This window comes from Megalobrama amblycephala, linkage group LG4 (genome assembly GCF_018812025.1).
Source record: "Megalobrama amblycephala isolate DHTTF-2021 linkage group LG4, ASM1881202v1, whole genome shotgun sequence".
Classification (NCBI taxonomy): Eukaryota; Metazoa; Chordata; class Actinopteri; order Cypriniformes; family Xenocyprididae; genus Megalobrama; species Megalobrama amblycephala.
In genome coordinates this window covers 38,524,848-38,550,533 of record NC_063047.1, presented here as the reverse complement: position 1 = coordinate 38,550,533, position 25,686 = coordinate 38,524,848, and the positions used below count along the sequence as shown (strand labels likewise).

General features: G+C 37.3%; 1 protein-coding gene across 4 annotated transcripts in view; it reads left to right on the top strand.

Moving 5' to 3' along the window:
* Positions 1 to 25,686, top strand: part of fam172a (family with sequence similarity 172 member A) — a 209,896-nt gene that overhangs the window by 141,535 nt on the left and 42,675 nt on the right. For 3 of the 4 annotated variants that reach the window (XM_048189169.1, XM_048189172.1, XM_048189171.1), the window contains exons 9-10: positions 756 to 872; positions 9,908 to 9,992. In XM_048189169.1, the coding sequence (XP_048045126.1) occupies positions 756 to 872; positions 9,908 to 9,992 (202 nt within the window). The remainder of the gene's footprint in view (positions 1 to 755; positions 873 to 9,907; positions 9,993 to 25,686) is intronic. The other variant, XM_048189173.1, reaches the window with a different exon arrangement.

The window sequence follows — 25,686 nt, the reverse complement described above, 5'->3', positions numbered from 1 at the left end:
GGTATCATTGAAACAGGAAGACATTTTAGCCATGCGTGTTTCAGTCACTCTGTGTATGCGTGTGTGTGTATGTGTGTGTGCGAGCCGCCATGTGCTTCCTCCCCTTTTTCTTTAAGAGGATGCTCCTGAGAAAAGCTTATCAGCGGTGTGATGTATTAGTCCTTAGTGCCTTAATAGATTCCATTTATCTCTATACAGTCCCTCTAATTTAAATGGGCTTGGGGAATGTATTAAAATGACTATGGACACTTTGATGTAGCACCAGGCCAGGTGTAGCTCCTGTAAAATGGATCACGTAAAGTGATTGTTAACCTATTGTTGTCAGACCGGCCCTTTTTCTCTAGCCGTTTATCTTGAATGGAATAGTTAGCATGACAGGCTAACTCCTTTGGACTGAACACAATCTAAAATACGAGGATGAAAAGAAGTGCCTCTTCACATGTGTTTATCATGTAGAAGTGGTTTTTACATTAAAGACTGTAGCATCAAGAATGCATTGCAGACCTTGTATTCCTGTTGTAATGTTTAGCACATTAGCATAGATGACAGAAAATATGTGATGGTATTTTCATGCAATTCTAATACATACCATAGTTATTGAATGATTGCTGTGACTTTGACAGTTCATGATACTCTAAAGAGTTAGTTTCTGTTAGTAGAAACTAAAAAACATCATACATTTGGATAATCCCGTAGCTTTTTCTTGAAACAATGCTATCATATGCTATGTGCTAATATCGCTTTCTCTCTTTCAGATGATTCAGCGAGAAGCAGAAGTGAAGAATCGTGTTCGTCTGGTGGCCATGACTGACTCTGTCCATAACGTCTGGCACCAGGAGGCCAACAAGCCCATTCAGGACTGGCTCAGAGAGGTATGATATTCCATCAACCCAAATATGCCAAAACCTTGATGTTCCCAATCACACCACCAATAGTGGCCGCACAGCTCAGCTCAAACAGCCTGGCATTTCATTCAGCGAGCAGATACACTCCCGAAGCAGGAGTCACGGAAAGCCAATAGTTTGTTTTTCATCCCACACTCTTGTTTGTCTGTTTGGGCAGATGTCAATAAGAAATCAAAGCCAAACGCTGCCGCACGCAGGCAGATGCTCTGTTAGTATGTCAGTTTTATTTAGTTGCTGCCCTTTCAGCGATGACCTCGAGTCCAGAGACAACACCTGGGAACACTCAATATGCACATAAATATGAGAGAGTGGATCCCAAGCCAGGGCTACTGGGGAGCCAGCCATGCAAATGCCAAGCGCAAACACACGCCCTCGCCTCTCGCCCGCTTTCCCCGTGAACAGCGGACCACCCAGCCCACCAGAAAAAAAAAATGTCTTTCATTCCTTTGTCTTTGCTGATCTGCTTTGCTCCGTCAGATGTTTGCTTGCCTTTTGTTTGCCTTGGTGATTTCTTTTTTTTGGACTGTTGTAGTTTGTCTTTGGGTCGTGGGCTCGCTCTTCATCCTTTTCATCCTGGCAAGTTATGTCTTCTTTCTTTCTTTCTTTCTTTCTTTCTTTCTTTCTTTCTTTCTTTCTTTCTTTCTTTCTTTCTTTCAAATATTAATGGATTGTTATGTGATTTTTGCCCTGTAATAATAAGTAAATAAGTATAATAAGTAAATCAAAAATAGGAACACATTGCCGTTCATTTGTTCTTTCTTATACGTTCCAGTGGTGTGACATACACTAGAGACATAAGGACGTGGAGACAGACCACTCGCAGAACAATTCATGTGAGAATATTGGTAATGCTTGATATGACAGCTGTAGTAATGAAATTCCTGCCTTTAAGTTACAAGAGCCTGAAATATACAGCTGTTTAGTGTGATTTTATATAAAAATGCAACATTTATGATACCAGTGATGTCAGAAAATATTGCTGATTTTAAATAATACCTTAAAAAACATGAGATTTCGGTCTTTCCCCATTCAAGTAGAGGAAGTAGCTGCCTGGCGATGTTACGAATATTGGCCGCTGAATGAACTGACTTGCCTTAAAGGGATAGTTCACCAAAAAAATAAATTTCATTCACTCACCCTCATGTCTTTCCAAACCTGTATGACTTTATTTCTTCTGTGGAACACAAAAGAAGATTTGAAGTTTTTGCGCATACAATAAAAGCCCATCCAAAACAACATTGGACTATCTCATTGCATGGATTAAAAAAAGTCATCTTTTTTTGTTCCACAGAGGAATGAAAGTCATACAGGTTTAAAATGACACAATGAGTAAATGATGGCATGGTTTTATTTTTAGGGATCTATTCATTTAAAGTAACTTACGCAGATTATTTATAGTGGCAGAAGAAAAGACTTTAAACTGTACATATGCACACACTCACAAGTACTGCCATACATTGAGGACACCAAAATATTAATTTGTCAGAGGGCCTGATTAACGCAGATGAGGTCGAGCATTTTATTTAATTGATTTTCAGATCTCATTCATCCCATTAATTGAAGCCAGAGGGTGGACTCTCACTTTAGGAATGTTAAAGTCACTTTCAGTCCTTTCGTGTCTCCCGTTAACCCCCTAATCCTTTTTTACTCCTGCAGAAATTGGGAGACGAAGTTGTGTAAAGGCATTCGGCTTTCCCACTGCCTGTGTCTCCATCGTAGACCTGTCTTTAATCAGGGTCATGGCCCTATCCCCTTCCATTGTAACGTCCATAGCAATCATGATTTGGACATTATTCAGGTTTGAGATCACTGTTTCTGGCCAGGCAGGCATCTCTGTAGGGGTTTGTCGGAGGTGATGCTCCGTTCTTTGCACAATCGTGAGCTCTTTCGTGCAGGGGGTGGTAATTCCCCTTTTCCTCCTGAGGGAGGTGGAGATGGAAGGATGAGAGCCGAGAATTGGAGGGATTTTCAGGACGAGAGCGCAGTAGGACAGGTGATGTGGCGATAATGGGTCAGACTAAGGGCATGTGAGGGAGAGAGAGAGGGGGGAAGGGAAGACATGGGAAAGACAGACATAAACAGAGCAACCAGGAGGAGGATGAGAGTCTCTCGGGAAGCAGAGGTATATACTGAAGGGGGAAGAAACAGTGAGAGAAAATCTCCTAGGACATAGAGAGAGAAGAGAGAAACATAGTGAAGAAATATCCATTGTCCATGAGAATACCTGCACTAGCTGGAAAGTTGTAGTGATGGGAAGAGAAATGAAGAAATGAAGAAAGAAAAAATATAAACACCACACGCTATTATGTACTAGTAGAGATAGTCAGTCTTCACACAGCAGCAGAACAGCAGACACTTACTCTCATCTGCACTGTAGCAACTATGTATATTCCACTTTACAGGACCTTTTGAATTTGTGACTCAAAAAAATATGAATTATTTTTTACATAAAAACCCATGTTAGACCAACAGAATTTCCAAAATTTTTTAATGTTGTCCCAGCTCAGTTTTGTGAATTTCAAACTGAACAATATTTCTGAAATGTTAAGGGTTTGTGAGTTCCCAGAATGCATTGCAGCATGAATAAATTGTGTGGCTACTGTTATAGGATTGTTTTGCTCTTTGCTGAGTTATAAAAAAAAAAAAACATAAATAAATATTTATTTATGTTTATTGACATTATTGTTAGTTATTTGTTTTGTTCAGTGTTGAGAAGTAACGTAATTTAATTACAGAAATAAATGTAACTTTAATCAGTTACAGTTACTAAAAAAGTGAAAATGTTAATGATTAAAAGGGGGGTTACATCTGAATATTTTCTGTAAAAAGCTAGGATATGTTGAATAATATTAATTTGTTTCACTGATTTCTTTCCCATATTACATTGACTGCTCTAAAATATGACAGGACACAGAATATAACACATGCTTATGTAATAACTGTTTATTTCCTATTTGGGTTTATGTAAATGCTTTATTTTTTAAGATTAACTTTTTTTTTTTCCAAGGCATTGTTAGATATCAGTGTTTCCTGTCATAGCAAAGATTTGATTTGATACAAAAACAGTATCATAGCTATTAAACTGTTAACTAAGTATTAAACTTGTTATGATTTTAAATCTGTATAACCTCAGAACAATCTCAAAGTAAAAAGAGGTGCTAAGGTCTGATTTTGTGGTGGCTATGCTTTAAAATTTATTATAATCTTAATTCAAGTGATGAAGTATTTTGAAAGTCTGACAGTAATTAGTGTTGAGGTTAACCTCGCCTGGTTTAAATGTTTGAAAATGATTAACAGTTGAAAACATTTGTGAGAAATTTAGAAAAGTAGTCAAAAGTAATCAAATATAATCAGTTGCATTACTTTAATAAAGTAATTGAAATAGTTACACTACTTATTACATTTTAAATAGGGTGACTTGTAATCTGTATCCTATTCCATTTCCAAAGTAACCTTCCCAACACTGGTTGTGTTTTGATTGAAGAGCTCAACTTTTTACATTTGTTGATTGTCACTGTTCTTGAGGTTTGTGTGTCAAGTGTCAAGTCACCTTTATTTATACTCACTGACCACTTTATTAGGTATGCCTGTTAAAACTGCTCATTAATGTTTCAAATCAGCCAATCGCAATTTGGGCATGTAGACATGGTCAAGATGATCTGCTGAAGTTAAAACTGAGGATCAGAATGGGGTAGAAAGGTGATTTAAGTCACTTTGAACATGGCATGGTAGTTGGTGCCTGATCTGAGTATTTCAGAAACTGCTAAACTTCTGGGATTTTCACACACAACCATCTCTAGGGTTTACAGAGAATGGACTCTATACAATACAGATTGTTTCAAAGCAGCTTTACAGCATGAAGATAATGATCAATGATGCAAACAAAATTTAATTCTGCTATAAAGCATCTCTAAAATGACCACAGTGTCATGATTATATAGTGACCTATAAAATAATTCAAATTGACAAAACAAAGCAGTGATACAAATGTTTGAGGACCTAAAAATGTGAATGCATTAGGTTGCGTTGAATTTGAGTTTTCTCAACAGTTCCTTTTTACAGTGTAATTCCGAGTACACATGGCAGCATGTTGCTCAAGACACTCGTCTGTCTTGTAGAATACAGTGGCTGGGGTGTGAAGCACCACAGTGCGACTAGAACTGATTGAGCACAATGCGGCATGTTAAAGGGCAGCTATAGGATAAGAGGCCAGGCACAGGGATGCTTAATAAGTGCGTGCAGGTAGGAGATAGCTCTCTCAGCGGGATCCAACACCTGTCTTCCGTTTACCTTCTCTAACTGGGCCATTAGGAGACCGCTTAGAGTCCCACCATGCTCCAGCACCCCATCTCCCAGCCCAGAGGAGTCGGGAATACCACAACCATATGGCCCTGATTAATGCTGATGGGCCTTGCCGTAGACGATTATCGCTCATTTGTGTCCGTTTGTCGTTTTTCATTTTGTGCGGCTTCAGCTGGAATGGGATTTGGATGTGTTGCGTAAATGGTTTGTGTGATGGCTGTTCCTTACACATCTATCGCAGAGCATTCAGAAAAACTCACCCAGCTCATTTCACCCAGTGTTTTAATACTTCATCATATTAAAACACAAGGTATACCTATATTCTGTATCTGAATGTACTTATAACGTGAACTCATACTTGCTCACAGCGCATTTTCTGTGGATTTGTTGCAAAAGCTGAACTTTAATGGCTGGCAGATAAACTGGTTTCTGATCCATCTGTAATTCAATTATAGGCTCTTTCTTCCCAGTATCCAACTTTACAATGCAGAAGTAAGCTATTCTGTGTGAGAGACTTCAGATTCATTGGTAAATAACTAGAAGAATAACAAAGTGCAGTAAAACTATTTACGCTATTTTGATGAATGTTTTTGCACAGCTAAGATACCTGGAAACAGATGAAAAGGGAATCCTTACGCGTTCAAGTTAAAAATGGCCGCACCTACTCTTACATTCAAAATAAGGTAGATTCTGTATTTGAGGAGTCACCTTAACTGCAGTGCCAGAAATAGAGAAGGCCTTTACCCTTAAGGGTGAATAGATGAACACATCTATTAAAGCCTGTTTTCCTCTAGTTGACTATAAAAGCATATTTGTTCATATCCTAATTGTCTAATTAATTCTTAGTTTTTACTTGTATTATAAAACACTTCTACTAAATGCTTTATTAGCTAAAGGGCCATATTACGAGGATATATAGGGATTAAATTGTAATTTTTATGCTATTCAAGACAACCACATGCAATCAGATTTTTGGAGCACTTCCAAGTGCTCAACCCAGCTTCTCTATCCCAAAAAATCCTTCCACTATTCTTGCAGTTTTATCTGTTCTTTTAAAGCTATGTCATCCTCTTACATAGTGGCCTTGGCCTTCTGTTTCATCTAAAACTCATCCTGGTGCATCAGCCAGCCCTGACAAATCTGTTGAAGCCTCTTCCCACCCCCCGCCTCTTTGCCACTCACTCTGGCTGGGACTCCAGTCTTTGAAATTCCTGCCCTTGCTTCCAGCCCAGCTGACATCTTTCTCCAGACGGCATGAATTAAGATTGTACAATAAGACACTTGATGCAGCAGTCAGGGAGCGCTCCTCTCACTGGCCCGGCTCCATGGTGCACAACTAGGGCAGCAGGAATTCTAAAAATACACAATGCACGCCTGTTCATTCCAATGGCAGTTGTCTTCTCCCCCAATCCAGGCACGCAGGCGATTGACAGGATTAAGAGAGGAGAATAAAGACAAGAGAAATGAGAGGAGAACTCCAGAGCCATGGCACAGGGCTTTTTTTCCGACTTTGTGTCATGCAGTATGTAAGGAAAACATGCCAAAAGAATGGATGACTTATCATCCACATATTGCAGCAGTGATTGAGCTTGAAACTGTTGCATGCTAAATAAATATATATATATATATATATATATATATATATATATATATATATATATATATATATATATATATATATATATTATTTATTTATTTAAATTTTGTTCCTTGTTTTTTTATTATTATTATTATTATTATTATTATTATCATATCACTATTATTATTATTATATGTTTGTGTATATATGTATGTATGTATTTGGTCTTGGCGGAATAGATCTGCTATGCTGCTGCAGAATTGCTGCTGCTGTAGATTATTGCTGTTGTTTTAGATTATTGCTGCTGCTGATTATTGAGTACAGGAACTTGCTACTGCTAATACATACAGAGATATGCTGCTGCGAGTAAGATGTAGTGCTGCTGCACAAATAACATATATCAGTAACCCATAGCAGATCTATACAGGTGGAGCTGGGGAAGGTGGAGGTTTTTAGAGGAACTCTGAAGCATGCTGCAAACTGCTATAGTCAATGTAATCAGCCATTTAAATGTGTGCAACAAGCTCATTGGCTCATTGGCTCCAGGGACATGGACCAATCAGCTTGGTTAATGTTAATGCTGTAATTATCATCAGCTTGCGTTAAGGACCCATCAGCCTGCGGCATCTAGAGTTTCATGACTGAACTATATATATAATTATATATACACAAACACCTGTAACCCTTGTAGGTGGAAATTTCTATTCTAACCCTTTAACCCAATTTCAATTCTCTGTTTGCCATCAGATTATTTTAAGCCTGGAAAAGTTTTCAGTCAAATTATCCAGTAAGTGAATGCATTGAAACAATCAGTCCAAAACAGTGCTAATGTAATGAAAACCGTTCAGAGTAGGCAGAGATAACAGGGACTCCTCATGGCCAGTTTTCAGTGAATTATTCATTCCAGCGTGTGTTTCGCTTTAAAATACGAGCTCTGTCATATTCTGTGATTGTTTCTGAAGAGCGCGAGCCCTCACTTCATGCTGTGTGAAATACAGCAAAACGCCAAAACATCCCACCACTGGCCAGATGATATACAAGCTATGTTTTGGGCTGAAAATAAAGCAAACCAGTGTCTCGCTAGTAAAATTTTGGTGGATACAAATTGTAATTAAGGTAAAGGCAATTGTGGCGACATACAGGAGTCATACAGTAAGCATGCCTGAGTCTGTTATATTAATGTGCAAACAAACCCTGTATGTGCGCTCTCGACACACAGATCGCACATTGTATTTATGCACAGACACATTTTAGTACATTGTTTCCACACACATGCAGGATAATATTTGTATCTGTCATGTATGTGTTGCTGTATTTAGTAATTCTGAATGGATCCGTATACTGTAGTAGGTATATGCAGTCAGGTCAAGGTGGTCGGTTTAGGTTTTGTTGTTGTTGTTTTGGCAACTCCATGTGGTTCTGCTGGAACTTGACATGTCTAAAATGCAAACAAGCTCTAAAAAGCTCTTCTGTAATTAATTTTTTCATGGGTGTTTTTTTTTTTCTTTTCTCTCTCTTTGGTGTGCATACAATTATTATATGGACTCCTAATATCATTTGGTTATTTGGTGTCCTTTATACAGTTGAAAAAAACAGTTTAGTGAGAATCACACGTCAATGAATCACAAGATAAATGACATATCCTTAATTTCACGATAAGTATGTGATTAATCGCACAAAAGGGTGCAGTTAATTGCGATTAAAAAATATATATATAATGTGTGTGTGTGTGTTTGTGTTTGTGTTTGTGTTTTTGTTTGATCAAATACTGTTAATTGCAGCTTCTTTCAAAAACATTACAAAATCTTACTTACCCCAAACTTTTTAACGGTAGTATGTAAAAAGTACCAATGATTTTAGGCACTCCACTGTGCCTAAGAACACCCCTTAACTGTGGTAAAATCATTGTAAAAAGTGGACTTGAGGCTTATTACTGTATTAAAGAGCATCTTTATCTGTGCATCTCAGTTTGTCTAATGTGGATGTTTTCTTTATCCACTTCCTGTTGGAAGTATTTGCATTATTGTTAATGTTTACACTTTTGTCATCCACTGGATCTCAAAGTCTTAACTGCACTCTAAACCACAAACACCACTTTCACAACCACTACCACACCAGACTTCAGAATCATGTTGTTTCTTGAATTGTTTAATCATTATACACATTATTAGGAGTTAACCAAGGATGCCATGAGCAAAAGTTTGATGAAACTAAAAATCAAAAAAATTCCTGTGCTTTCCAATATATACCCCTGCCCTGTTAGTCAAACGCACACACCCATACAGGGTCCCTGTTGGGTGGGAGTGTGGTGAACCCTGGGGTGACACAAGGCTCAGAGGTGAAGGAGGTTGACAGGCTGAGGTGTGATGTGACCTGGGGCTCTGTCATGTGTGTGCTTATGTATGCGAGAGTCTTTTGTGGGGTGTCTGGGGTGGTTGAATCGTCTGCTCTGTCATGGGATGTTGTCTTGGGAGTTGGTTGAGGGTTAGATAGCATTGAGTTTGTGGGTATCTGTCTGTCTTTCTGTCCATATTTGTGTGGATGGGTGGGTCACAGTCCCCTTGGCAGTGGTAATGGCTGACAGTGCTATGTCTGTGAAAGTAAACAACCCTAGATAAGCAGCGCTTCACAAGGACGCCAGCTGCAATACGCTAATCTCGTTTGAATTTCTCTGTCTTCTATTCAGCTTGTTTTATCTTATCTTCAGACCCTGCTTTTCCATGCATGCCTTTGTAACTTTTTTCAACACTGCACCCCATCTAAACAATACGATTGTTTCCATAATGCACGTTCTGCCGGCATGTGCTAAGTAAAAACAGCATACAGTATTAGCTTAAGGGTATGATGATTTTCTCAAACAAACATGCCTAATTAAACTTGTTTTAGCTGAAGACAAACGCTCTGTATTGAAGAGTAAGTCGAGAGATGGTCTCTCAGGATCCGGCTGATGGCATTTTGAGGTTGGCGAGGTCACTAGGCCAAGCAAACATCCCTTGGAGGGCCACCAGCGATGTGCCTGGTCCTTCCCAACAAAAACAGTCGAAACTGTCACTGTGGCATGTCTCTAAGGTACCTAATTGCTTGCTCCTGTCTCCCTCTCCCTTTTTTTTCCCTTTCACAGCACTGCTGTAACTGGGTGTCAAGTCCTGAGCCCCTGGATACTTTGGTGGACCCCATGCTCAACGACTGCCCTCGTGTTTCAGCAGGTAAGCAAACACATCTGCATCATAATTCGCTTTCCACCTATCTTACCCTTTATTCATTTGTAACCAAATCTGCTTTGGTTACTACATCCTTCTGGATGGTCACTATCCTGCATGGTTTAGCTCTAATCCTAATTAAACACACCTGAATTAGCTAATCAAGGTCTTCAGGATCAGGATAAACTTTTGAGGCAAGTGTGTTGGGGCAGGTTGGAGCTGAACTCTGCAGAACATTGGCTCTCCAGGAGCAGGATTGGGCACCCCTGCTTTAGGACATCATAGCATTAAAGGAAAAGATTTCCACCTCAAATGATTCTCTAGTTATAATGGCCCACTATGGATGGAATTGGTCAAAATTTGGTGTTCTTATTTACAGTATCCTGGTGTCTGTATTCAGAAGATATCAAATGGTCATTGTGGACCAAAAAAAATTAAAATACCCCAAAAAATGTGAAAGATGGTATTAAGTAGGGGTGTGCAGCAGAGCCAGTATCTGTATATGTGTCTGGCAAGTAAAAGAAAAAAATGACATGAGCAGTCTATTTCCTTCATAGTTTTAATTTAAAGCTGCAGTCCATAACTTTTTTTGGTTAAAAATTATTCAAAATCAATTTTTGAGCAAGTACAAGTACAGCCAGTGTTCTCTCCTTACCTTAACCTGATTCACAATGGTAAGCTTGTAATAATGTTTCCTAATCCAGATGGTACTGGTGGGTTTCCGTGGGAAATTCGAGCATGCAGCCGTTCGTCTTTGCGTCATTACGTCACGTCTGTTTACATAGAGAAGGAGTCCCAGCTAGTAGGCTGGATGCTAAAGGCGGCAGATCATTTATAGCCTTTTTTCACAGCAGCTGCAAGAATTAAACTTATTATTTTGATGGCGGATTGTAATCCAGAATGGTCCAAATGACAATCATCAGTGACAACTGGAGATTCACCCGTAGTCAAAAGCAATTACTTCAGACTGCATTGAAATCTACAGACACACACTAAATACAAATAGTCACGCAATGCTGATGTTGTTACAACAAAGTATAACAATAATAATAATTTGCACGGTTTGACGTGATCCGAGCTAAGCGATCGTTAGATTTAATCACCATTGGCAGTGTGATTTATTGCTTTTTTTCCTCAGTTGGTCAGAACAAAAGTGGCAGACATGTTACTTACTTTTTCAGATGACATTTTCAGGTGAAAATTCTTATTTTGGTCATACTTCCAAGATGTAGAATCTGTGATTCCAAAGTACAGTATCACACTGATGTGGTGACTGACAGCAAACATTAGATTCACCCGCGCTGAGGAGCCGTGCCGATGCACAACCCACGTAAAGATGATAATTCCGCAAATAACTGCAATTGCAGGTTTCAAACAGAGAGGGCGACAAAGAGGCAAAGCTTACGGATTGCAGCTTTAACAAATATGCCTTGTATAACTCATAAAATATTTGTTTTTAATCATAATTATACATTTTCTTTAAATATCTTCTAATTAAAACAATAATTCTAATGGTTAAAGGGGACCTGTTATGAAAAATTTGCTTTTGCATGGACTTTGAACATAAATGTGTGGGCAGTGTGTGTACACAATCACCCTATAATGGTAAAAAAATCCACTCACTCTTTTTTAATACCTATAAATCATAAGCAGTGTCTCAGAACACGCCGTTTGCAGATTCTAGCAATTTGACATCACATTGCTTAGGCCCCGCCCTCAGTGAGCTGTACACAGTCCGCCATGTTTATCTCCTCAGCAGATCTTTTAACAGCAGCATTCAAGTAAGAAATGTATTCCTATTAAATCTACTAAAGTTCAATCAAGAGCAGTGAGTTATTTTCTGTTTTTCTTTTGTTGTTTGAGTCATATTAACATATAGCAGTAGGTACTGTATATTATGCTGCTTTTATTTTGATACACAGATCTAATATACACATGCGATTTCTTTCCCTGCTGTTTACGTTCACAGACAAAACCAACTGTGTTTATGTGAACTTTGTGTATTTGATAGTTTAAGCACAATAAGGTTTAGCACAATAAACTTAGATTAATACTCACGGGACGCGCTGACAGACAGCTTTCTGTGCACGTGCTTCAGATGTGTGTGTGCTCAGAAAATAATATATCAGAAGTTTAGACTGATATGGCTTTAAAACACATGCAGATAATAAACTTTCATGATGATGAAGAACTGCAATGTCACGTGAGTGTGACCGTGAGAGAGTTTATAATCAAAACCAAACAGATGTTTTAGTTTTTGGTAGAATATCAGAGGCATGTACAGGCTCCGCCCTCTTTTGGAAGTGGGGTGGGGAGCAGCAGTTCATTTGCATTTAAAGATACATTCATAAAAACAGCATCTTTTTCTTTCCACACAAAAAAATGGGCATTTACAACATGGTATAATAAATGATCTGTGGGGTATTTTGAAAAAAACTTCACAGACACATTCTCGGGACACCTGAGACTTATATTACATTTTGAAAAGAGGAACATAACAGGTCCCTTTTAAATAACAGAAAAAAACAACAACTTTTATTATTAATGTCATTTTCTAGATAAACTTTGTGTGTTATGTCAAGACAATCATCCAGTATCTTAGTTGATATCACTCTTTTCAAGCTCTTATTTCTGAGAGATGAGTAGAGACGGCAATGCGGCTGTTTGATTTGCGACTTCATTCGCAGAGTTTATATTCATTTGTGTATCATATCTTACAAGGTTTAAAACAGTTATCAAATAGTAGAAAATGTGTATGATTTAGTATTTTAATTGATAATTCTCCTGGCAGGCTCTGATTTCTGAGAGACGTGATGAGACGGCAATGTGGCTATTGATTTGCGATCACTGTGCTCATTTCATTCATAGAGTTTACACTCATTCACTTAACACACTCATTATAGCCTAGTGATTATAGAGTTTTATATAGTTATAATATTGTGCTATCCACTGGCTCACCTGTTATCCAGCAAACACGAGGAGTGTCTGCTGAATATTTTTCTTAGTATTCGGTAGAATTTGTTTTTCTTTTTTTCTTTTTTGATGCTTTAATTAGTATTGTTAGTTTTCACAATAAATTAATCATAAATTATAAAAAGGTTTCATCCTGCACTGTTTTATTTTTCCAACTTTTAAAATTTGTTTTGAGACCCCAGTTCCAATCTGCTGCATCTCATCCATGTTATTTATTTTTTATAAATATACAGGAATGTGTTTCATGTAAACATCCCCTGAGAAACAAATTCATCTGGGTCAGGTCAACTCCAAACTAGTCTAATTATTCATTACTTCCTTAAAACAGATTAGTTGACAAGTTGCATGCAATAATGTTGTAAACGATCTACTGATCCACAAATGACAAAAAAAATAGAAAATGTAGCATCTGAACAGGTAGGCATTCATCATAAAGTCACTGATTTATACTATAAAGGCCATAGCCTTTGAAATCCTTGTGCTTTTTTATTAAATATGTGTATTTTAATCATGCATCAATGTTTTCAAATACTTTAGTTTGTCCTTCTGGCCTTGGTTGTTTTTAGTATTTCGAGGCGTGTCCTCAATTCCGGATTACAGCTATAATCTATAATCCAGAGCAGGGAGATGATGAGGTTGACCTGGCCATCACCCCTGCACTAAAGAGATGAAGAGCTGCCCATACTTTGACTCGGCTTCGTGAGATGGTATACTGCCTGACAGTATTATAAAATGTCATTTGATATTTTCAGTTGTGCTTTTGTAGCAAGGACAATGCTGCCCTGATTTTACTGTAATCTGGATTTGGGGTGAGGGTGGGTTGGGTATTATCCAAGTGAACCATCATTAAACTGTCAACTTTTGTCTATGCATGGCGTTTGTTCCAAGTTCAAATGAGTGTGCTTTTTACCTATCTCCTACAGTTATGGAGAGCTGTGATGCAACCTTTTATGGATCTTGTTTTGAGCCTCCCTTGAGTGTTACAATTATTATTCTTCCCCAGATCAGTGCTACCGTCAGTTATGGTTTTGCTGTTGAGAAGTGCACCATAAAACATAATAAAAGAACAAAAATATTTTGTCATCACAAGCAAGATTTTTCTCTGACCGATTAACTGGAGATTGACGGTTTAATTTTCTGATTGTTACCGTTAAGCAACTTGACGTGTAGCCAAGTATGGTGCTCTGAATTTGTCCCACAACATTAACATTATCTCAGTGTCTGGCATCTGATCAAACTAATTTACTGTGTATTTGTTTAAGGCACAGTTTCCCTCTCTTTACACACATTTTTATTTATTTTATTATTCTTTTTGCATTTTTTAAGTAAATATTTAGTATGTTTATTAAGCCGTTTCCCTGTAGGCACCACTGGCTGATCTGCAAAATAAAGTTGATTTTAGGTTTTACTTGTGATTCCCACACACAGTCCTTTTACACGGTGTGTGGCTATGTTTTTATGGTAGCTATGCTGGTTTAACTTGTGCAGGTGGGTGATGGCAATAGAGAAGCTTGTCTGTTACACTTAATCATCTATGAAGCCATGCTGGTACCAGCTTGTGATGCTGGTATTTTGTATGCTCGTGTGTGTGGATATATGCACATTTGTGTTTGGAAAGGGAACCTTCCCTTCTGACGTCTCTGTTTTTTTGTTCCCAACATGATAAAACTTGGAGCCTCTTACCACCCGCCTGGATTTTTCCCTTTATTTTTTGTCTTTTTCCCCCATTTTCCCCCTCGTTCAAAAGGAATCTTCAGTGGAAGGTCAGTGAGCCTCAGCATTGGCAGAGCTCGGGGAGACTGGCAGCATTTTATCAGTTAGCAGCACACTAAAGCCAGTTGAAATATGCAGATAAACTGGAACAAATCTCCTGAAAAGCCCCCTGGTCCGCCAGCACTGGGTGAGGGGAGTTCAGCCTTATGCCCACACTGACCCACAGTCAGACGCTCTAGGTGCTGAAGCCAATTGCCAGCACAACTGAACTGAAAAGTAGAGGAAGCCTAGACAAGCATTTGGATGGATTACAAACGGAAACAATGCCAATGTCGGGCTACAGTCTCTCTGTGTGTGTGTGTGAGTGTGATTGAGCCGTCTGGCCGTGAATCTCAAACCTGTGATGTTTATCTCATGTTTTAAACCCAGGGTGCAACATGATATTAGTTTAAAGGGGTGGTCACACCACACCTTTGTGTTTCATTCACCTCCATTCATAAGCACACAAAACCAAGAGAGTAACTATGTAAGGATATGCAGAGAATTATTTTCTTATGCTGCATACAAATGTTCAAGTATGGTGAACGCTGACCTGACACATTTTTAGTCAAAAGATGATTGATATAAATGTCATAAGCCTTTTTGACTGAGGATCAAACATAGACAAAACTCTCATTTTGCTTTGCATTAGAACAGGTTTAGAAAGCTGTTAAATTCAATTAAAAAGAGAAAAATGGAGCTTGAGTAGATGGTTAAAATATTAAGCGGCACAACAGTTTTCAACATTCATAATAACGTCTTTCTTGAGCAGCAAATCAGCATATTATAATGATTTCTGAAGAGTCATGTGACATTGAAGACTGGAGTAATGATGCTCAGCATTTGTAAATATGTTAAAATTGAAAACTGTTATTTTATATTTTGTAATAATATTTTGCAGTATTTTGACTCTACTTTTGATCAAATAAATTCAGCCTAAGCAAGACACTTCTTTAAAAAAAAAAAAAAAAAAAAAAAAAATATATATATATATATATATATATATATATATATATACACACACACACACACACTATATTGCCAAAAGTTTTGGGATGCCTGCCTTTTAACTGCCTTTTTGAACTTTAATGACTTAATCTGTAGGGTTTAATATGGATTTGGCCCACTCTTTGCAGCTATAACAGCTTCAACTCTTCTGGGAAGGCTTTCCGCAAGGTTTAGGAGTGTGTTTATGGGAATTTTTGACCATTCTTCTAGAAGCACATTTGTGAGGTCAGGCACTGATGTTGGCGAAAAGGCCTGGCTCACAGTCTCCGCTCTAATTCATCCCAAAGGTGCGGTCACACTGCACTTTTCATTCCATTGACTTCCATTCAAACGTATGCGAATCAGTCAGACCGGAAATGCAAGCTTGTGCATTTTGCATTTTCAAAACATTTTGCATTTCGCTGTGTGCCAAAGTTCAAGTTTGGTGAACTCTGACCTGCGAATTCGCATCACGTGAAGATGTGCGACCAGTAGAAGATCGATTCGTCACGGCATAACCTCTTGGCTGAATTAAAAGAATTATATTTTTGCAGTAAAGTTGAGTTTGTTCTATATTTTTTTACATTTTGAATGTATTACTTTAAGTTATATGTTGAATTCATATTAATAAAAAAAGACGCTGTAGACCGTGATGTCAAATCACGACATCATCCGAAGAAATTTTGCACGTTCAAAGTCTAGTGTGACCGCAGCTTAAAGGTGTTCTATCGGGTTGAGGTCAGGACTCTGTGCAGGCCAGTCAAGTTCCTCCATACCAAACTCGCTCATCCATGTCTTCATGGACCTTGCTTTGTGCACTGGTGCGCAGTCATGTTGGAACCGGAAGGGGCCATCCCCAAACTGTTCCCACAAAGTTGGGAGCATGAAATTGTCCAAAATGTCTTGGTATGCTGAAGCATTAAGAGTTCCTTTCACTGGAACTAAGGGGCCAAGCCCAACCCCTGAAAAACAACCCCACACCATAATCCACCCTCCACCAAACTTTACACTTGGCACAATGCAGTCAGGCAAGTACCGTTCTTCTGGCAACCGCCAAACACAGACTCGTCCATCGGATTGCCAGACAGAGAAGCATGATTCATCACTCCAGAGAACACGTCTCTACTGCTCTAGAGTCCAGTGGCGGTGTGCTTTACACCACTGCATCCAACGCTTTGCATTGCACTTGGTGATGTAAGGCTTGGATGCAGCTGCTCGGCCATGGAAACCCATTCCATTCTTCAGCTAATCTGAAGGCCACACGAAGTTTGGAGGTCTATACCTATTGATTCTGCAGAAAATCAGCTACTTCTGCGCACTGTGCGCCTCAGCATGTGCTGACCCCGCTCTGTGATTTTACGTGGCCTAAGTGGAAGCAATTGTTCCCAATTGCTTCCACTTCCACTTCCATAACATTCCTTTAAATATACTTTATATATTAAAATAAATCTATTTTAATATTCTTGCATTAAAAGCAGTTCACTTCTGCAAATTAGGCCAGTTATTATTATTAATTATACATTATTATTATTATTATTATTTATACATAAAGATTTTGGCCATTTTGTTTTCATTTAAATTAATGTGCTCTTTCTATTTGCATACATTCATACCAAATACGTAGATCTGTTGTCATTTGCCCTTCTATTTTACCAGAGAACCCATGAGAAAGTATCAAGTTGTTATCAATATACATATTGACTCTATATCACAGTGCAGCGACTCCCTTTGTTATGATACCGCTAACAGTTAACCGTGGAATATTTAGACAATATTTAGAAAATTTCACAAATGGATTTATTGTACAGGTGGCAACCTATCACGGTATCATGCTTAAATTCACTGAGCTCCTGAGAGCGACCCCATTCTTTCACAAATGTTTGTAGAAGCAGTCTGCATGCCTAGGTGCTTGATTTTATACACCTGTGGCCTTTGAACACCTGAATTCAGTGATTCATAGGGGTGCCCCAATACTTTTGGCTATATATATATATATATATATATACACACTGAATATGTATTCTGCAATTTTGATGCAAATATTATACTACATTATAATATATTTAAATTAAGCTTTTATATTGTTATTCTAATTTTGTTTACCATATATCAATATTCAATAATATTTTTCATGTAAATATAAATAAATTAAATAAAGAATTTGCTTTTATTAAATGTCTAAAATCATTTTGGCAGTTTAAAATCTAGTGTGAGTGTCCCTTATTTGTTTAAAAAAAAATTGTTTAATGAGCCTTGAAAAACATTAACATCTCAGTCAGATCTAACATATGCTGTGACACCTTAGCTCCTCAAGTATTTGGTAGATCTCAGAAACCTCTGATCACTCGCAGTTTTACTTCATGACATTCCCGTTATATCCAAGTGTTTGAAACACAGGCTCTCTTTTGCCATACCTGGGTTAAGATGAGATTACTCATTGCTAGAACTGATCATTAATTACAAAGAGAACAGTGTCCAGTATGTAAACAGTGATTAATTGTTAACAAAAGTTAGTTAATGCGTACCTGAACTGTAATTATCTGTTCTGCACCACTACAAGAATCCCAACACAGGTGGGTAATTAACCCTAATTGCATTTACAATGTGAGGATCACAAGAGGAGAGAATAACTTTGTTAAAAAAAATAAGCCTCCTTTGATGTAGTACTAGATATTTGTCAGTTGATTTATTCTTTTTTTTTTTTGGCTCATTATGTCTTTTGTCTTTTTCACCTTTCATGGTTGGAAGCAGAGTTCTTTTTAAATCGGCTTTGTTTCAACTTCATGAGCAAGACCCTGAAACAAAGTAATGCAGTTTTAATGGGATTTAGCTGCATGTATTACATGGGGGGGGGGACGGACTGATTTGAACATTCTATAAATTATGCTAACTTCATCCTAGTTCTCTTCAAATGTCCTAATAAAGATGTGTTTGATTGAAACTGTTGGCATGCAGTCATTTGAGCCATTTGTGCAAGTTCACTGGTGCATATTGCTGACGTATACAATGTCACTGGTCCATGTATTTTGCTCAATGGAGAGTTACTGGCGCATGTTGCATTCAGTCTATAGACTTGCTTTATTCAGTGGTCCACAGGGCCCAGTGTCTCTATGTCATTGAATGCCTTTAACCATGTACTCCTGATGCAGCAAAATCCATTTGTTTGATCTTCCATTGTGAATGACAGATCTTGGTTGTACTTTCCCACCCTCCTTTCAAGTGGATGCTGGTTTTGGTCTGGATTCCCAGGACAAATTCATGAACTTGAACTTTGTGAGTTTTATTCAGCACATTTTTATGACCAAAAGTTATCATGTCAGGTATAGAAATGATTCACACTAGACAAATTGACTGGTCGCAAACAATCTCAAGGTGATCAGTCGACTACTCATTCAGGAAACCCTCTGACTATTTTGATTTTGAAAATATATAGTTGTGCACATCCCTAGGTGGGAATTGGTTTGCCATCTGGATCTGAATATTCCTTTTATGAACATTCATAAAGATTCAGTAATCAGTGATTTGTCATTTAGCAGATACTAATTTTGTTTTGTTCATTTCAGATTTTTATTTTTTTTTCGCTAACAAAACGTACACAAATATGGCTCTTTCATTTGCTGTGGATGTGTTGCAGGAGATACAAAAAAATGCAAGCTGCTCACTGAAGTTAGTTTCCTTCAAGACAAGCAGCAATAAGAATGCATGCTATAACAAAATAATGGGCAAAATAAAGGATTATTCCGGGTTCAATATCTACTACATTTGTTGCATAATATTGATTAACACAAAGCGTAATTTCGACTCATCGAAATGTTTATGGTAAAGTCACAAGGGAAGTGAATGGGGACATTATTGCTAATGTTAAAACTGTGTTAATTTAGATATAAAGCTAAATCGTCATTTTAAGGTTGTCATGGCAAAGGTAAAGTTGAAAAATTTGGATATAACTTTACATAGAAAAGATCAGCTATTTTTTTTCCCCACACTAAAATCATGTTACAAAGTCACTTTTTGAAACGGTGAGCCCCATTTACTTCTATTATAAGTCTCTCACTATAGTCCAGATTATTGCTTTTTGAAGAAGAAGAAGAAGAAAATGACTTTAAATTGAAAATGAATTTTTGTGGTGATCAGCATTGTGCCACAAATGTTGTCAGTCGAGCTTAACTTGATTTGATTCCATAACATTCCTTTAAATATACTTTATATATTAAAAGAAATCTATTTTAATATTCCTGCATTAAAAGCAGTTCACTTCTGCAAATTAGGCTAGTTATTATTATTAATTATATATTATTATTATATTATTTATACATAAAGATTTTGGCCATTTTGTTTCCATTTAAATTAATGTGCTCTTTCTATTTGCATACATTCATACAGATACGTAGATCTGTTGTCATTCGCCCTTCTATTTTACCAGAGAACCCATGAGAAAGTATCAAGTTGTTATCAATATACATATTGACTCTATATCACAGTGCAGCGACTCCCTGTGTTTCCTTTTTCTCAATTTCATGCTCTTTTTATAAGTCCCATTGGTGGAGCAGAATGAAAGTTTGATGGCGTTTTTGTGCAGTCGACTATAATTTTTCACGGCTGCTCTCCCTTGTTGGGGATCAGAAGACATGGCCTTCATTTTCTATTCCTCTTCAAAAATGTCTTTTTCTATTCCTCTTTAAAGCCTAAACATCTTTGATCCGTTTGCTTCACGGAATGAGTGGCAGGGCCTGACCCACTTGGCTCTTGGCTTTATGTAATGAGCCCTCCGATTAAAGAACGCACCATGCAGGAACATTGTGCTGTAAAAGGAGTTTTATGTCATCTCATCCCACACTCATTGTCTCGCTCCTTACACCCTCGGAATTGTGTCAATCTCTAGATGGGATCACATAGCAAACAAGCGGGGAAGTTGTTGTGTAAGTTGATGTCGCATAAGCGCACAATTTGGTCGAAAACAAATATTGAAACAAATTTTGTGATTGCTATGCGAACTGTGATAGAAATATTTAACATTTTCATATTGCTTATACTACATAAAACTCATGTTCATCCGCTTAAACAAGTGGTTTTTGACTACAAATTGCCCATGTTTTGCTGCTAATAGAATGAGTACTGAGGTCCTCAAAACTCAAAAGGGAGCTATTTGGATTTGAAGGTACATACTATATTTTTATTGATCAAATCATACTCTTTTGAATACTTGGCCATATTGTAGTTCCAGTTTTATTTAGATGAATTGTGAAGCTGTAATAGGAGAGGAGATAGGAAAGCTTTAAATAGGAAGGCAGCAATAAAAGAGGATGGTGAATCTATCCTCTTTAACACTGCTTGTTTAATAAACAAGCCTCTCTGTCTATGCTGAACTTGTGCATTGCGTTAAGTACATTAACGCACCAAAATGTCGTCCATCTGCTTTGACAGCTTCCACGTCTTTACCACAGTTCAGAACCTTGACAGATCCTAGGAAATGACACCGGTTTCTTTGAATCCTAATCGCAGCTGATCACAACAGCTTTCCGTGTTCTACTGTTGTGAGCATAAACCAGATCACAGTCAGTTAGCATTGATCACCGTTCAACCAGTCAACCTTTTTTGTAGTTGAAGATGAATTTATCAGAGGTTTGAATCAGCATACGTCTTTGTTGTTTACGTTTACAATTTGGAGAAAAAACCTTTTCGACTGTAAGCCGTGAATGGCGTGTTCGCTTCCCTTTCAAGGCAGAAATCAATATGCTGTGCGTGTGTCCCTATGGGAGAATGGAAGACACATTTTGTCTCTTTGTGTGTGTGACATATTGTACTATCATAATGAGTCTATAGGGTAGACACATTTTATCCAGGCTATTGTGATTGAAGCCTTAGCTGCCGGAGGTAAAAAGCTTTCGCCGTCCTTTAACATTCCCGGTCTTTTCTTTTACAACAGCCCTGCTCTCAGCTGTACCACTGACCATTTATTTATGTAATTATAGATTTTGTTTAAAATAGGAACTCGTTGCTGAGCCTCATGGGTCAAGTTGGACATGTAGTTTTTGTATCCAGCTTGTATTCATTCTCATTTCCTCTCATTTCATTTTGTATCCATTCTCATTTCCTTTCTTCTTTCACAAAATGTACAGCACATTAAGTAAATCTCACATAATTTATAGGGCAATATTAAATTTTGGAATTTTTTCACTTGAACACATTTTTATGTCTAAAAATTATTTGCTGTCTGTTTCCTATCCTCACATTCCATTTTTATTCATCACGCCTTAAAGTGTGGGATGAGCTAGTGCAAATAGAAAAGAGTTCAACAGGGTTCAAAGAAAAATGGAACCAAGTTCTGCAACATCAACCATTTTATAATCACATTTTTATCCCAGACTTGACCATGAGGCCTTCTAGGTATTACTGCATACACTGTAAAACTATATATATATATATTATTTATTTATTTTTTATTTTATTTTTTTGCGACAATTGGGTCGTGGCCAATAGCCGTGGAAGCGGAGCAAGGCCAGTGTGGTGCACAGGTGTCTCTCATTATCAATCACATCACCGGCCTTCTTTTGCTCCCACAGTTCTCAGCCTGGTCCCACTCATCGTAATGTTAATTACATACAGTTAATTTGTATACACATCACATTCGTATCTTTTTTAAATATTAGATTGCAAATAACACATGCTATTATAACTAAAGAGTCTGTCATTATATACTTGCATGTATATAATCAAACAACATACAGTATATGTGGTCTTAAAAATTTTGCTGCCCGTCCTCAACCTAACCACAGGCTCTACTCTTCACCACAATAGTAACCCTACAAAACTAACATATGTCAATCCCAACATAACACAACTTTAAACACTAACTTATGTCTCCTTATGTTAATCTTGTGCAAAAACACACAAAATAACACTTGACATTTATTTATACAGTCTGACACAAAGTATGCTGGGAATTAGAAATCTGCTGCGAATCATCTTAATTATATTAAAGGTGCCGAAGAACATGTTTTTAAAAGATGTAATATAAGTCTAAGGTGTCCCATGAATGTGTCTGTGAAGTTTCAGCTCAAAATACCCCATAGTTTTTTTTTTTTTTTAATAAATTTTTTTAACTGCCTATTTTGGGGCATCATTATAAATTCGCCGATTCAGGGTGTGCGGCCCCTTTAATTCTAGTGCTCCACGCCCCAAGAGCTCGCGCTTGCCTTAAACAACATAAAAAAAAAAAAATTCACACAGCTAATATAACCCTCAAAATGGATCTTTACAAAGTGTTCGTCATGCAACATGTCTAATTGCATAAGTATGGTATTTATTTATTTATTTTCGGCTAATGCTACACTGTTGGAGAGATTTATAAAGAATGAAGTTGTGTTTATGAATTATACAGACTGCAAGTGTTTAAAAAATGAAAATAACGACAGTCTTGTCTCCGTGAATACAGTAAGAAACGATTGTAACTTTAACCACATTTAACAGTACATTAGCAACATGCTAACGAAACATTTAGAAAGACAATTTACAAACACCACTAAAAATATCATGATATCATGGATCATGTCAGTTATTATCGCTCCGTCTGCCATTTTTCGCTGTTGTTCTTGCTTGCTTACCTAGTCTGATGATTCAGCTGTGCACAGATCCAGACGTCCTGCCCTTGTGTAATGCTTTGAACATGAGCTGGCATATGCAAATATTGGGGGCGTACATATTAATGATCCCGACTGTTACGTCACAGTCGATGTTATGTTGAGATTCGCCTGTTCTTCTGAGGTCTTTTAAACAAATGAGATTTACATAAGAAGGAGGAAACAATGGAGTTTGAGACTCACTGTATGTCATTTCCATGTACTGAACTCTTGTTATTCAACTATGCCGAGGTAAATTCAATTTTTGATTCTAGGGCACCTTTAAGTTCAGCTTACTGCAGTGAAATTTTGAGTTCACACAACTTTATTCTATTAAGTACAGTGAACTTTCATTAATATTTGAGTGAAACAAACTCATTTAATTAATTTCATTGTTTGGTTTTGCAGTGTATTAGAGGCCAACATTTGCCCCCCAACTACTGTTAACCAGTAAAGAGGGATTGTTGGCAGCATCTTTTCTGTATTTGATTTTTGTTTTAAAAATCTGGTAGAGGATAAATGTTACACTAGAATGTGATTTATCTTAATAAATCTTTTTTTTCTCTTTGATTCTGTTTTCATATCATGATGAGTATGCCATTTGTAAACCATGTTTTTGTTAAAAGTGCTCATTAAACATTTGTATCTTTAAATGCATTATGAAACAGCACTTCAGGTAATGGCAGTTCAGAATTTCTAGAATGAATTGTATATAAAAAAGCTATTTTTGTTAGTGTTTTTGTTGTTTTTAACTGATATACAAAACATACTGAGTCGATGAGTTGAAAAGTCAACGAGTGACCACACTTGTTTAAACATATATCTTTCCTGGTACAACCCAAGCTTCTTAACACAGAAGTGTACATCATATTAAACACCATGCGTTATCATGCAGTCAGACAGAGGTCAGCGACAGATTAGGACATGGATCTCATTGAGCCATATGGTGCATGCTATAGCTAAAGCAGAGGATTAAACCAAGACCCTTAACCCTACAGATGGACAACAATCACTCATCTCCATTAATATCAAGCTCTAGCACTTTATGATGTATAAATGCTGCATTTCAACAAAATTTACATTTCAGGTTCCCAATCCTAGATTCTAGTTGTTTGAATTGTAAAGAGTTGTCCTACCTTTGCCCTTTCAGTGAACTTTTTGGGGTTAATCAGGGTAAGATCTGATCATCAGATTGTTTCCTATTTTTTTCCTCAGGATTTGCTGCTAGTTAATCACAGAGCTGTGAGATACTATAGATGAGACTATTCAAGCCATGGCTTGAGGGAAAGGATTAGGAGTTTGTCTCTCCAACATTGAACCTGTTACACATGAAAACAAACACTCCCATGGAAACAGAAGGGCGAGTGAAATGGAGAGAAAAAAAAAAAAATGCATTGGACAGCAAATTACATACTCAATACAATTTGCTGCTCTGACGTGGTGTTGCTTGGTTATTGTCTCACGGTGCACATCAGCAAATATGAATTTGCTGCAATGCATACAAACTAGCACTGCTTAGCAGCAATTTAAAAGAACCGTATAAAATAAATAAATAATTGCCATCATTTGCTCACCCTCATTACATGTATGACTTTGTTTCTTCTGTTGGACACAAAAGAAGATATTTTGAATAATGTAATTGTCGCTCTTTTCATTGTAATTACAACTGAAGTTTTCAAGCTTCAAATAGAATGCAGTAGCATGATAACAGCACTGTATCTCAAATCTTCTGAAGCCATTTGAAAGTTTAAAAAACAGACCAAAATTTAAGTTGCTATTTATTGAAAAGCTTCCCCTCCAAAGTCGGCAGGAATGAAAATTCTGTAAAATAAACTCTAGAGAATATCTATTTTCTAAGCACATTTTATTGATCTTACTTTGATTAATTCAAATGTGCATCTGTTTATTTATTTATTTATTCGTTTATTTGACCTCATTATTTTTAATCAAAATAGTTTAACTTGATCTTCGAGCACAGGCTGAGGGTGAACCAACTCTAGGGTAAGGCTAGATGTGATTCCTCCATAAAAACACATTTGATTAGAATGTCATGAAATAGTTACATGTCACCTATCAGCAACCTACACATCCCGGCATAAACTCACTTGTTTTTAAAGTGATTATGTTCACAAACTACTATAATATGAACAGGCAAGCATACTGTATGCGTGATTTGGCATAGCAGCCAGTTCGAATAATAAATAGCCTTACCATTGCCTTACCTAATGCAGCAAATCATGCGTTTTCTTCAAATTCGGAATGAGTTATATATCGCTTAGAAAGCGTGCATAAAAGCGCTTCCTTTATATTCACTAAGCTGTCATCTTAATTCATCGCAATCTCACAAAGTTCTGCTAATCGATTAAGCT